The sequence below is a fragment of the Megalops cyprinoides genome, chromosome 24 (genome assembly GCF_013368585.1).
Source record: "Megalops cyprinoides isolate fMegCyp1 chromosome 24, fMegCyp1.pri, whole genome shotgun sequence".
Lineage (NCBI taxonomy): Eukaryota > Metazoa > Chordata > Actinopteri > Elopiformes > Megalopidae > Megalops > Megalops cyprinoides.
Window position 1 is genome coordinate 18,348,659 of NC_050606.1, and position 12,746 is coordinate 18,361,404.

General features: G+C 46.0%; 1 protein-coding gene across 1 annotated transcript in view; it reads left to right on the forward strand.

Moving 5' to 3' along the window:
* The first annotated feature begins 207 nt into the window (after positions 1 to 207).
* LOC118771582 (collagen alpha-1(XV) chain-like) overlaps positions 208 to 12,746 on the forward strand; it is a 40,311-nt gene continuing 27,772 nt past the window's right edge. The window contains exons 1-6 of the mRNA XM_036519588.1: positions 208 to 484; positions 3,949 to 4,487; positions 8,060 to 8,134; positions 8,806 to 8,892; positions 11,206 to 11,335; positions 11,894 to 11,934. Coding sequence (XP_036375481.1) covers positions 208 to 484; positions 3,949 to 4,487; positions 8,060 to 8,134; positions 8,806 to 8,892; positions 11,206 to 11,335; positions 11,894 to 11,934 — 1,149 coding nt within the window. The remainder of the gene's footprint in view (positions 485 to 3,948; positions 4,488 to 8,059; positions 8,135 to 8,805; positions 8,893 to 11,205; positions 11,336 to 11,893; positions 11,935 to 12,746) is intronic.

The following is a 12,746-nucleotide window of genomic DNA, read 5'->3' on the forward strand; positions in this document are numbered from 1 at the left end:
CCGCCAGCGCTTTAGCTGCCTGTTAAACGCCTCAGCCCGCGTGGGGCTGGAGCTATGGGACAGGGCGCGGGGGGCCATTAATCACGGGGTGCGCAGGGTGAGCGGGACGAGGGGGGGAGCGGCGTGAGGGGGCAGTGCGGGGCGTGAGGCGCGCGGGAGAGGGAGCAGCCAGCGCAGTCTGCTTCCTGCGTGAGGAGCGTGAGGAGCATGAGGATGGGGAAGGCAGCCGCGCGCCCGTGTCTGCTGCCGGTGCTACTGCTGGTTCTGCTGTTTGTCGGACCCACGTGGGCGCAGTGGTGGTGGCCGTGGGGAGGCTCCAGGGCCAGGCCGACCGCCGCCGCCAAAACCACCATCGCTGCTCCACGGACGACGACTATGGCAGGGTCCCCGACCTCATCTCCACCGCACATCACCCCTCGCCCTGCTGAGGGGGGAGACAGCAAGTCCAAGGCTAAGAAAAGGCCACTCAAAATGTGGAAGAACGGTGAGTTACTGGGCTTTCTGAGGGGAAGGCTACATGACTACCATACATCTCTACCTTCAAAGTCACTGTAGTGTAGGGAAGCTGGTTTATGCATTCCTGGCTTTTCACGAGGGTTATGTCAAAGGTTATGTCAAATTCTACCACCTGTAGAATACAGAATCAATGACCAGCACATTGTTTGTCATTGAATGGATTTTTGAATAGCAAAAAAGTACATGTAGAGCAATGATGAGATTTGATTACTTTTTGCATCCCATCGGATCATAATTCTCACTTGGTAGCTGACTGATTAAGCACGGAAAAAGAATTGCGTTCCTGAAGAACCTGCATTGGTAATTGATTTGTACAGTGGTGATTGCATACTGCTGAAGAGTGATGGGTCTTTTGGCATGAATGATCCACAGTCCACCTGACTGACTGGCTTGGCCATTGTGGTTTAAATTGGTCGAGGCCAAAAGGTCATGGAATGCGGCAGAGCTTGGTGGCATCTGCCATCTCCTTCCAGGAACCTCTGGCACACGATATTGGAATAACACAGTTAGGGGATGAAATTTCCTGGAACACTAGGGAAGGGGGACACACAGCAGGGATGTGGCTTTTGGGTATCCCAGCTGACTGGGGCTGGGTCCCACGCCCCCCACGTTTTATTGCATCGGTGCATGACTGAAATCTCTGCACAGCGGGGGAAGCTCACAGTGACAAACGGGAGGCTTCAGCCGAGGAATTTGCAAGGAGAGCCGGGAGTGTTTTGCCAGTGAGCCTCAATGAATCACAGTTTCGGTACTGTCCTTTGCTAGATTGATGCCGCCTAGCTGTACTTCTTTCTCTCTTAAAGGAGCATTTTGTTAGTGCGGAATGTGAGGGAAAGTATGCTGTAACTGCTTTGACCATAGCCATTAATCAAACTCTGCTCAAATGTCAACAAGCATCTTTCATTAAAATTGATCACATGGGTCAATGAATTCTGTACTATGGTTACACCTCAACAAGTCAAGAAGTCCCAAACTCCTGCTTTGGGAGCTTTAATGTAGGTTAAAGGGAACAAAGTTTACTGTATTTTTCATGTTTGCTTTGAGAGACGTCATTTGCTTTAACTCTCTGGGTCTTGTGCCTTGTTTGACTTGACTAAACCAGGCTGGGGATGAGTTTCTGAGCCTCTCTGTTTGTTCACTGTTATTGCTGGGGCTCCCTGCCTCTTATATAGTGGGTAGAGTGTGGGAACATTGCTGCTGCATGATAAGGAAAAGCCGCACGGGACCCTGGGAAATGTGAAGACAATGGAGCGTAGAGACAGGGGGTCAGGATGATTGACAGCGAGGAGACAGCAGTGGCAGTATGTGACAGGGTTTTAATAGCATCCCTTAGCGCAGAGTCTGCCTGTTACTGTGTCTCATTCACTGACAAGCTAAACCCAGTCAAAATCTGAGTCTGGTCCCACATTAGATTTACCCTTTAAGAGTAACCTCATGATTCAAGCCCTCAACCTAAAACTTCAAATACATGTTAGAAGCTATATCTTTACCTGATACGGGTCCAAGAACATACAAGTTATGGAAGTAGTAACTTCTTTATATAAATATAACAGCACACATATATTTTCCCGATCAAGTCTTGAATGATCACGTGGCATGGTGTGCAGATCACCTCTATGTGACACAGGTGTGCAGGTGGACTTCTTGTTGCAGTCTGTCGAGCCAAGTAAACAAATATTCTTCGAGGGCGGTCCATACTGTGGAGGGGTTTCCATGCGGTTTTGTTGTCACGGGCCTGGAACATCTGTGTGGTGAGCCAGCTGTTGGATTTACTGTGAACTGTAAATGAGCCTGCCAGTCAGATACCAATTTGGAAGAGCATCTAGACAGCGCTTGTATGTGTTTTCAAATGTTGACAAGATATTTGTGTAATCCCAGTAGTACTTCATGCATTTGTAGCATTACTTGCAGAATCCTCTCAATGACTCAATGAATGTGTTCACAATACAGTATTGCTGACTCCAGCACGGAGTAAGGTTTAATCCTGCTATATAGTTATATGTGGGTTAAACTGTGAGCTGTGTGTTACTTCTACTCTGTCACTTCTTACAGAGTTTTACTACTAAACTCCATCTTACAGAGTAGGGCTACTCAACTGAGTAGGGTTATTCAGTTGTATGAAGTTAGTATGGATCCTCATCTCCATCTTACAGGGAAGGGCTACTCTATCTTACAGAGTAGGGATATTCAACTGTACATAGTATGGCTACTTGATTTCATCTTACAGAGGACAGCTACCCAAATCTGTCTTATGAAGTAGGGTTTCTGCTCTACTGAATAGGACTACTCAAGTCCAAGAATGCCACAATCCAGCTACTTTTTTCAGCTCTCTGTAAACTGCTGCCATTCTTGGAATTGGGAAAGGAGGCTAAACTGGTTTAGTCAAGACTAATCAAAACATACTGAGTGTGTCTAAACAAATGCCTGTAGACATCCGACCCTCCAGGACCCAGGGCTGAGTCAGTTGTAGAGAATGGGGGTCGTTTAATCCGTGCCTTCATTCGGAGAGCAGCTAAAAATACAGCCCTCGTCCAAAATCATAACTGTGGGAGTGCTGCGGGATGTTTGATCTTGGAGCACCCCCCACCCCCCACCCCCTTGTGCTGAATGTCATAGACAGGATTTACACACGTGAGCTCAGCGTTGTCCAGTAGCCGGTACTAACAGGAACCTGATGTCTGTGGTTTCCTGTGGTACCAGGCTGCTGAGACAGACAGGTGCTCTGTGGGTGGGACCGTGATTGATGAGGAGCGTGTGGAGAGGGGCGGAGAAGGATGAGAGCCGATTCGGGGAGAACAGCAGGGCGCCTCATGTGTTCAAAGGCCCTACCGCTAAATCATTTGCGTTTTTCCACCTAGATAATTTGATAAATTAAAGGCCACATTAAATTTTGTCTAGAGCAGAAGCTCACTGAAACGCACAGTAATGACCAGCAGCAAAGGGAGGTCAACTGAGGGGTTTAATTGGGAATATACAGAGGTGAAGTGGGTAAAGATAGTGGTTATGGAGAACATTCTATAAAACTGTGGAGGTGAGTACTGTGTATGAGGCAATTTTGTGTATCAGGTACATGAATTGTGTGTGAAGGAGAGGAATTTTGTGTATAAGGTACATGAATTATGTGTGAAGGGGAGGAATTTTGCGTATAAGATACATGAGGTGTATATCAAGGAGAGGAATTGCGTATGTAAGTTACATGATTTGTGTGTGAAGGAGATTAGTTGCAGGTGTGAAGGTGATGAATTGCATGTGTGAATGAGAGAGGTTGTGTGTATGAGGCAGGCGAGTTGTGTGTGAAAGAGAGGAATTGTGTGTGTAAGTTACATGAGTTGTGTGTGAAGGAGAGGATGAGCTGCATGTATGAAGGAAATGAGTTTCCTGTATGAAGGATATACAGTAAATACTAATTGTAATTATTTTTCTGCCTTTCAGAGCGAGGATCCAAAGACCACCTGGACCTAACAGAGTTAATCGGAGTTCCTCTCCCTCCGTCAGTCTCCTTCATCACGGGTTATGAAGGCTTCCCTGCCTACAGCTTTGGGCCCAATGCCAACATCGGCCGGCTGACTAAGACATTCGTGCCAGACCCCTTTTTCCGCGACTTTGCCATCATCGCCACCGTCAAGCCCACTGCGAAAGGCGGGGTGCTGTTCGCCATCACTGACGCCTTCCAGAAGGTGGTGTACCTGGGCCTGACGCTGAGCGCGGTGGAGGACCAGACCCAAAAGATCACGCTGCTCTACGGCGAGCCGGGGTCCTCGACGGAGGAGGCATCCTTCAAGGTGCCCGACATGGCGGACAGGTGGAGCCGCTTCACGCTGACGCTGCAGGAGGAGGAGGTGCGGCTCTACATGGACTGCGAGGAGTACCACACCGCCGCCATCCGCCGCAGCGCGCCACGACTGCGCTTTGAGTCCGGCTCTGGCATCTTCGTGGGGAACGCCGGGGCCACCGGCATGGAGAAGTTTGTGGTGAGTGGGAGGTTTCACCCAAGGCTGTGTGTGTGTGTGTGTCTATATCTATGTGCTTACAGATACATGGTGATGTGTTGGCCTGGTTTGGTTTAGCAGGAGAGCTGAAGCATTTACTTTATATAGAAGGATTCCTCCTTTGTATTATTAGCTGTTGTGTACTGAAATATTGACACCCAAAGGCAGCTCGGACAGATTTCTCCAGGATCAGGACCAGGAAACACTTTTTCCTCATTCGTACTACATTTTTCACATGTGGTTGATACAGTCTGACTACTATCAGGCACGCTGCTCTGGGTTTGGAGCCACATTCGTTTTAATGGCGCTTTGAAGAAGTGTAGATAATTTGGTCATCACATTTTGTTGAGAATGCTTATCAACAGTGTGACATCCTGCTTTGAAATGAAGTCATAACACAGGCTCAGCACTGCTCTTCAGTCATTAAGCAACAGAGTGAGGCTGAGACTATGAATAGCAGGCTATGACTGTGTATAGTGAATATATGTAGATTTGCAAAGGGAATGTTTCATCTCTCTGAAACTTGTACTACAAATATTCTTTCCTTAATCACTCTCTCATCAGTTAAAACAAGCTTGTTGATTCATCGATATTGGCCTAACCAAAAACATCTGGATGGCAATTATGCATAAGAGATCAGAGGGACTGGCAGCTTGGGTTACTAGTCAGGGGTCAAAGGTCACAGTGAGCTATGTTGCTCCAGCTCCCTCACATTCCCTTACATAATAAATAACTCCTCAGGTCTATTCCTCAATTCCTCTGTGAAATGATGTAAGGAGATGAGGGAAAGATGCAAGGAGAAAAGAGGGAGATACAGAATGCGGAGAGGGAAACAGAGGGTTCCTTTTTCAAGTAAGCGTTGTCAATTCCGAATGATGTTGCTCATTTGGCATTCCCTTTGTGCAGGCCAAGTACTACGGTCTAGGTTCCAGACTAGCCATGTTATTTGCAGACAATGACCAGGAATCCACTGCAGCTGAGCATATTGGCTTTGTTCCCCTACAGATAGGGGATGGGTAGGTTGGTTAGGGCTTCCTCATCTTAGCACTCTCAGGAACCCTGCCAGCTGCCAGGTGCCTGCAAGCTGGCCACTGATGTCTTTAGAATAGCACTTACCCTCCATTGTAGTGCATAGTGTGAATTGTGTTGCGAAAAGTATCTTTCGACAGGTTGAGTCAGTGTTCCTGCATGAGTGCAGGGATTGTTGCAGTGAGACAAGCCTAGCGTGCTGTTGATGTTTCATAAAACAGGGTAGCATAAATGAGTAAAAAGAATAATCATGTATTCCTTACATTGTGGCATTCATATGTGGGTGAATATGAATGATTATTTTTCATAAGGGAGGAGCTCTGTGTCCCCCCGTCTGAATTCTGTACATCCTCAGATGTCCCTCCTCATACGAATGTTTCCCAGTGTCACCTAATTGGAGAAAGAGAGGGTGAACCTAGATCACATTGTGCGTTGCTAATTCCCAGCACACTGCTTCAGTGTTGCCTCAGTCTTTGGTGTTTGCTAGTTTTTCAGTGGTCTTAGTGTTGTGTGGTTAGGCACATCTGGAACACATTAGTGTGGCATGTAGAGTAGGAAGCTGCTCAACAGCACAGAGGGAAACTCGCGCGCTCAGAATGAGTCACTTGTGTTTCAATTTGTCACGTTCAAGGCAAGGATTGAAAACCACGGTTGTAACATGCTGACACATGACTCTTTAGTACAACCTGCAAAGTCTGTTCATTGTAGCTAATCGCAAGTCACTTTTTGCAGAAAAGAGATGACTGTCATCTTGGTGGTGCAGGGAAGCTAGATAGCTAGGTACGTTTGTGTTTAATGGTAATAATACCGCTGTGTAAGTCACTCTGGACAAGAGCATCTGCCAAATGACAATGATGTAATATAAGGCTTCAAAAACATTTCTATAGAATATTCATTATTATTTCTTGTGAAACAACAACACTGCCATGTATGTGATCTCATGCCAGGTACTGTAGTAAGGCTAAAAATTAGGTACTCACTCTAGTTAGATATACTAGGTGCATAGCATCCAACTCTCAGGTCACTTGGAGGGTTACTTGGTTTTGTAAATGGCTTTTAAAATAGCTTATTACAGATCACCAGTGCCATTCAGCATCTCTGACATTCTGTGTTCTTATTGGTCACCTCTTTTACTCAGGCTGCACTGGCTCATTGGCCAGCCAATGGCATGTGAGGTCAGACTGATGTGTGGAAGTAGTAAGCCTTGTTGTGGAATCAGAGCTATATGGTGAACAGGAACAGGTTTTCTTCTCAGGGCAAAGGGAACACAAGGGGATGAAGGTCATCTTATCTACCTCCTTGCTGTAGCTCGGTTGTATCTTTGTCATTTAGACTGCACTGCCTCAGTGTCAGGGCAGCTATACCAGGGGCATTTAGACTGCACTGCCTCAGTGTGAAGCCGGCTATACCTGAGGCATTTAGACTGCACTGCCTAAGTGTGAAGCCACCTATACCTGAGGCATTTAGACTGCACTGCTTCAGTGTTAAGCCACCTGAGGCATATAGACTGCACTGTCTCAGTGTGAAGCCACCTATACCTGAGGCATTTAGACTGCACTGCCTCAGTGTGCAGCCGGCTATACCTGAGGCATTTAGACTGCACTGCTTCAGTGTTAAGCCACCTGAGGCATATAGACTGCACTGTCTCAGTGTGAAGCCACCTATACCTGAGGCATATAGACTGCACTGTCTCAGTGTGAAGCCACCTATACCTGAGGCATTTAGACTGCACTGCCTCAGTGTGCAGCTGGCTATACCTGAAGCATTTAGACTGCACTGCCTCAGTGTGAAGCCGGCTATACCTGAGGCATTTAGACTGCACTGCCTCAGTGTGCAGCCGGCTATACCTGAAGCATTTAGACTGCACTGCCTCAGTGTGAAGCCGGCTATACCTGAGGCATTTAGACTGCACTGTCTCAGTGTTAGGCCAGTTATACCTGAGGCATTTAGACTGTACTGCCTCAGTGTTAGGCCAGCTATACCTGAGGCAAGCCAAAGACATTTCTACTGGAAGATTTACCTGGACTAAAGGTATACTGGCTCATTCCATATATGACTGCAGGTTCATCCTAAACCCAGGCATTATTACCCTGTGTGGGGTACCATAGCCAGTCTTTTTCAGTGTTTGTTGCTAGCAGGTCACATGGACATGTTGACATGCAGTTTGATAGTAATGTTGTACGCTGCATGTAATCATCATCATTCGCTATGATCTTTGTGTTGTGGGCCTTCCAAGAGAAGACACAACCAGGGCATATTCATCAGGGATTCTTCTTTCATAGGAAAGTGATAAAATGTGCCAATGGACTTTTATTTGTGGGTATATGCAGTACCAAAAAGTGTCTTCATTTAAAGAATGAGGGATTATGATATGCATGTGTTCACAGTCTGTTCTGTCTCATGGGCAACAGTGTGCACTGCACTGTAGTAAAACCTCTTTTCCCTCCTCACCTCTCTCTCTGTCATTCTCTCTTTCTGTCTCTCTCTTTCTTTCTGTCCCTCTCTCTCTCTTTCTCTCCCCACAGGGTGCCATACAGCAGCTGGTGATAAAGCCTGACCCCAGAGCAGCAGAGGAGCAGTGTGAAGAGGATGACCCCTACGTGAGTGCTCCCGAACGGACACCGAGAGAAACACTCCGCTGACCTTCAGTGTGCACAGTGCTCCCTCTAGTGGTTTCATGGAAGCAGTGCGTTGAGTTCTGGCCTGCGGTGATAGATTGCATTCAGAAGGACTGCCAGTAATTTATGCACAGCTTCACTTTTTGATTTATTACCAATAATCATTTACTCATCAACATTTTACAAGATGTAAAGCTTCTATTGTAGAAGTATTCATGCCCACTTGGCTTGGCAGGTTTTTGGGTTGGATTGTGTATATGGATCCAGCAGCCTTTGTTAAAACGGAGGAAGTCATGCTTTTGTTTACCGGGACAAACACCTAGCCAAAAGCCTGGTTTCTTCTGCCAAATAAATCCCTATGCCAAATAAATGTACTCTTTATGTTTTCTGAAATCAGATTTATTCATTGTTAATATGACTTTGTCCTGTGCAATGCTATTAAGATTAAAGTATAGCTATTTTTATTTTTATACAGTGTGGTAATCATCCAATGACAATGAAATTTAACTGGATGAACAGAAAGAAATGTGTGTGTGTGTGTGTGTGTGTACATGCATGTGTATATACTTGCACGTGTGTGTGCACGTGTGTGTGGGTAAGGGGCAAGCGCTCTGGGACTGAGGGATGTGTGTTGTGTCTGTGTTGTGCCTCAGGCTTCAGGAGACAGCAGCGGGGAGGACACCCTGGATGACAGGGAAACTGTGGAGGAGACGAAGAAGGCCATGCTGGAGAGAGAGCGGGTGAGCCTGCTGGGGTGGTCCTATGGGTACGAGGGAACACCCCACTCCTTTTTTTTAATGCTTTAGCTGTTCAACATAAATGTCAGAAAACAAAGCATATGTTGAATTACAACTGGTTAAATATTCTGTGGAATCTGGGCTCTCTGATTCAGAAATCGAGTAACTCGGCAGGTATCATCATATAGTCTGGTATATAAGAAGCATGCGTGCATTGGCTACTCCTCCTCTGTGTGGTCTCTTCTAGAAGCTCAGGCCCCTATGTGTGTCTCACGCTGGCAGGCTGTGGGCTCAATATCCAATCATAGCAGTGGTGCCTACTGTGCTCAGTGCTGAAAGAGTGTGATTGTGGGTAATGGCTCTGTAATTTGTTGGTGTCCTGTCCAGGAAATGTACCTGTCCAACAGGCTGCTTCACTGCACAGAATTACTCAGGAATGCCACCCAAGTTCTGACCCAGCTGGAGCTGACAAAATAGATGGATGGTCCCAATTCATACTTTTATACCAGGTTTTTCATGTAAAAATGACTAGTGTGAAACAACATTTTGAACCTCACATATTTGGGAGTGGAAAAGGCCAATACTACTAACAGCTGGCTTTTTAAAAAGTTCAGCTTATATTGATTACTTTAGTTGTCAATTAATTACATTAGTTGCCATTACAGAGGTAGCATTCTATCTTTTGCCATCTTTTAGAAAACTCTTCAAACATGGTGTCCTTTTGGGTTCTTACTAACACTTGTTTATGAGGCACTGTTTGTCATCATATTGATGTTGAGAAATCTCTCCTATAATATCTCCTATATCAAAGCATTTTTCATAAGTATAGTTTCATAGATACAGTGTTTATCTCTCAGAGACATTTCTAGACTGTCATTTATGGAAAAGCTAGGTGGGGAAAACTCAGCCACCTTTCTGTGTCACAGGAGAAGGCCCTGATTAGGATCTTAGGTTCTGGTCCTTGTTTTAGGCTGACCATTTCTGGTCTCTGATTTTAAGTGCCCTTTAATTACTGAGGAAACATTGCCAATCCTCCTCAAACAAGAAAAAATCAAAGATGCTGATTTATGGTCTTTATTGCGGTAACTCCCATGCCTCATAAAAACCTGAGTAGTGTACAGTACATGTTTGACTCAAAGTGACATCATTTCATTAAGAAATGCTAACCCTGTCACTAGCTGACAGTGACCGGGAGCTCACAGGCGGAACACATTGGCTTCACGTGGTCCACGTGCCAAAGCTGCATACAAAATGTCTTCCTCCGACTCATCTCTGTGCTAGCTTAGCTTGTGGACCGCAGTGTGAAAAGAAGCAGCGGCTGACATCACATGTCTCGGAGGAGGGCACGTGCTTGTCCACGCTCTCCCGGATTGACAGTGGGTATTGTACAACGGGACCGAACATCGATGATGACAAATTGGACATTCCAGAATTCAGGGAATTGGCCATTCCAAATTGGGGAGAAAATGGAAAATGAAAAAAATAAATGGTAACCCTTCCTAGTGGTGTAATCAGTTGCTGAAAATCAAGCTGTTGCTCTATGTACACGTGAACTGTTGTAACACACAGCACTAGTTCCCATCACTTACATGCCATGTAGTAGTATGAGTTGCCTTCTCTACATCCATCACCTACTGTTCCCAAGGTGTTTGTCTGTGAGTTAGTTATTATTCCTGCGGCAGGGCTGTGATTGGGCAATCCCTTTAAAGCAAGTGTCCTCCACTTCCCAGCTATTTTCATATGACTATCCAGCTGTATAATGCACTGGATATGGTGGTACTCTTTTTTAACTTAACACCACCTTACATTTGGGTGGAGATGTGTGATTAGGGCCCCCTCCACCACCCTCCCTGGTGGTCTCCACCTCTCCCCTGTGCCTCGCCCTCTCCACCTGCCCCTGTAAGCAGGGCCTGTTGAAGACAGCAGTGGCTGTGCATTCAGATCAGACTTATAGCATCTCCTCTGCCAGTGCTTCTTGCTTAAAGCCCAGACCACACACCCACTTGGAGCCAAAACCAGCCTGATTCCTGCAGGAGGCTCTAGCCAACACAAACCACCCTCCAAACAGGGTCACAGCAGGGCACAACACAAGGGCTCACTCTCCCGGAGTGCCACACTGCCCCCTGCTGGAGACCACAGGAAAGTGACATTGGACCACCACACTGGCATGTACCTGTATCAGAACTGAATTTCAGTCTTAGCATTGTGAACCTTTGATTACATTGGTTTGTGGGTGTTTTTGAGAAGAGTTTCACTTCTGCAAGAAATGTTGATCTCACTCAGATGATCACGTGACCTGTGGTCACCCACCCCCAGGTGGAGGACCCGCTCAGCGTGCCGGTGAGAGCCCCACCCACAGAGGTATCCCACGGAGAGGAAGCGGACGAGTACTCAGGGCTCCTGACATCCACCCAGGAAGCCCAGGTTCTGCTGACTGCAGAGAGAGGTGAGGGCAGCTAAGGCCTGGGATAACCACACCTGCCGAAACTCAGATTTAACCAACTATATTTACACTGTTACACTTAGATGTGAATCCCATACATGGAGTGGCTTTAATCGTAAACCACATCATATGTGTGCTTTGCCCATTAAAATAAACATTTTATATTTTCTAGATGAATTTTACAGCTGAATGCCCTGTTTGTTGGGGTCTGTTTTGCCATATTGGGGTTCATTCCTTTTGGAATCTTTGATCCCTTTTCTTTCAGTTTGTAACCCTTGATAATCAATAAAACCTTTTGCAGTTTTTGTCTCTTCCTTTCATGCGCTCCCATTGCACTTTTTTTTTTTTTTGAGATGACCAATCAGGATGTAGTATGCCCTGAACATCATATGTTAACATAAAATTAATTTCTCTTGCCAGGGCTATTGCTATCTTTTCCCTTGTTTTAAACAGGATGTTTAGTATGTAAAATAGTAAAGTTGATGAAGTAAGATGATTAAGTAAGATGAATAATAATATAATAATGTTATGTCTCTCATTACTGATTGGTCCCCTCTGCAGCAACAAGCCAAAAGGAGGCCCTGGGAGAGGAACCTGAGAGCGTAAGTAAACCCAGCCTCTGAGACAGGGACAGGCCGCACTCTGGGCTCAGTATGTGTCTAGTCTCTGAACTTATATCGTGTTTGTGTGTGTGTGTGTATGTGTGTGTGTGTCCTTTTGTATCTGTAGCTTTTGGGTTTGGAATGGGACTAGGAACAAATGTTGCAAGTAACACTGTATAGAATAGTCCAAATGTATATTTGAATTTCCTCTGAAAGTGACTCCTGTTGGGAATCGGATAGATCTGTTAGATGCAGCAATCAAGATACCAAGCATACCAAGTCCTACTGTATCAGTTTTATTTCCATACACATTGGAGGGCAGTGCACCACAGTACATGCAGATACAATCTCCACATTATGCAGGAATTTCTGCGCAGAATCTTTAGATAAACATGTCCTTCAAGGCAAGATTGCGTAACACAGAGGCATCTATACATGGGCTCCCCAGTTATGGTCACTTTGAGGCCGGGATCCCCCTATCCTTGGGAACCCGAGGCCAGACACCAGGACAATCACGCTTGTGACCCCAAGCCTACAGGTCACATGGTGTGGAGCTGGCATTCTTCAACTGCCCACTTCTGTTCTCAGCCTTGGATGCCATGGGGCTGGACACTTTGAGCTGCTGTTACTGTAGAAACAGGGACAGGCAAAAGGGTACCAGGGCGTGCCAACAAGAAAAATGTAGACAGCAAGGATACAGACATACCAGGATGCTCATGCATTGCTCTCTACATCTAGTACCATACCGCAAATGTATTACTCCTTTCAATATGTTAACTGGCTTTATTGCATTATCAGTGAAAAGTTATTAC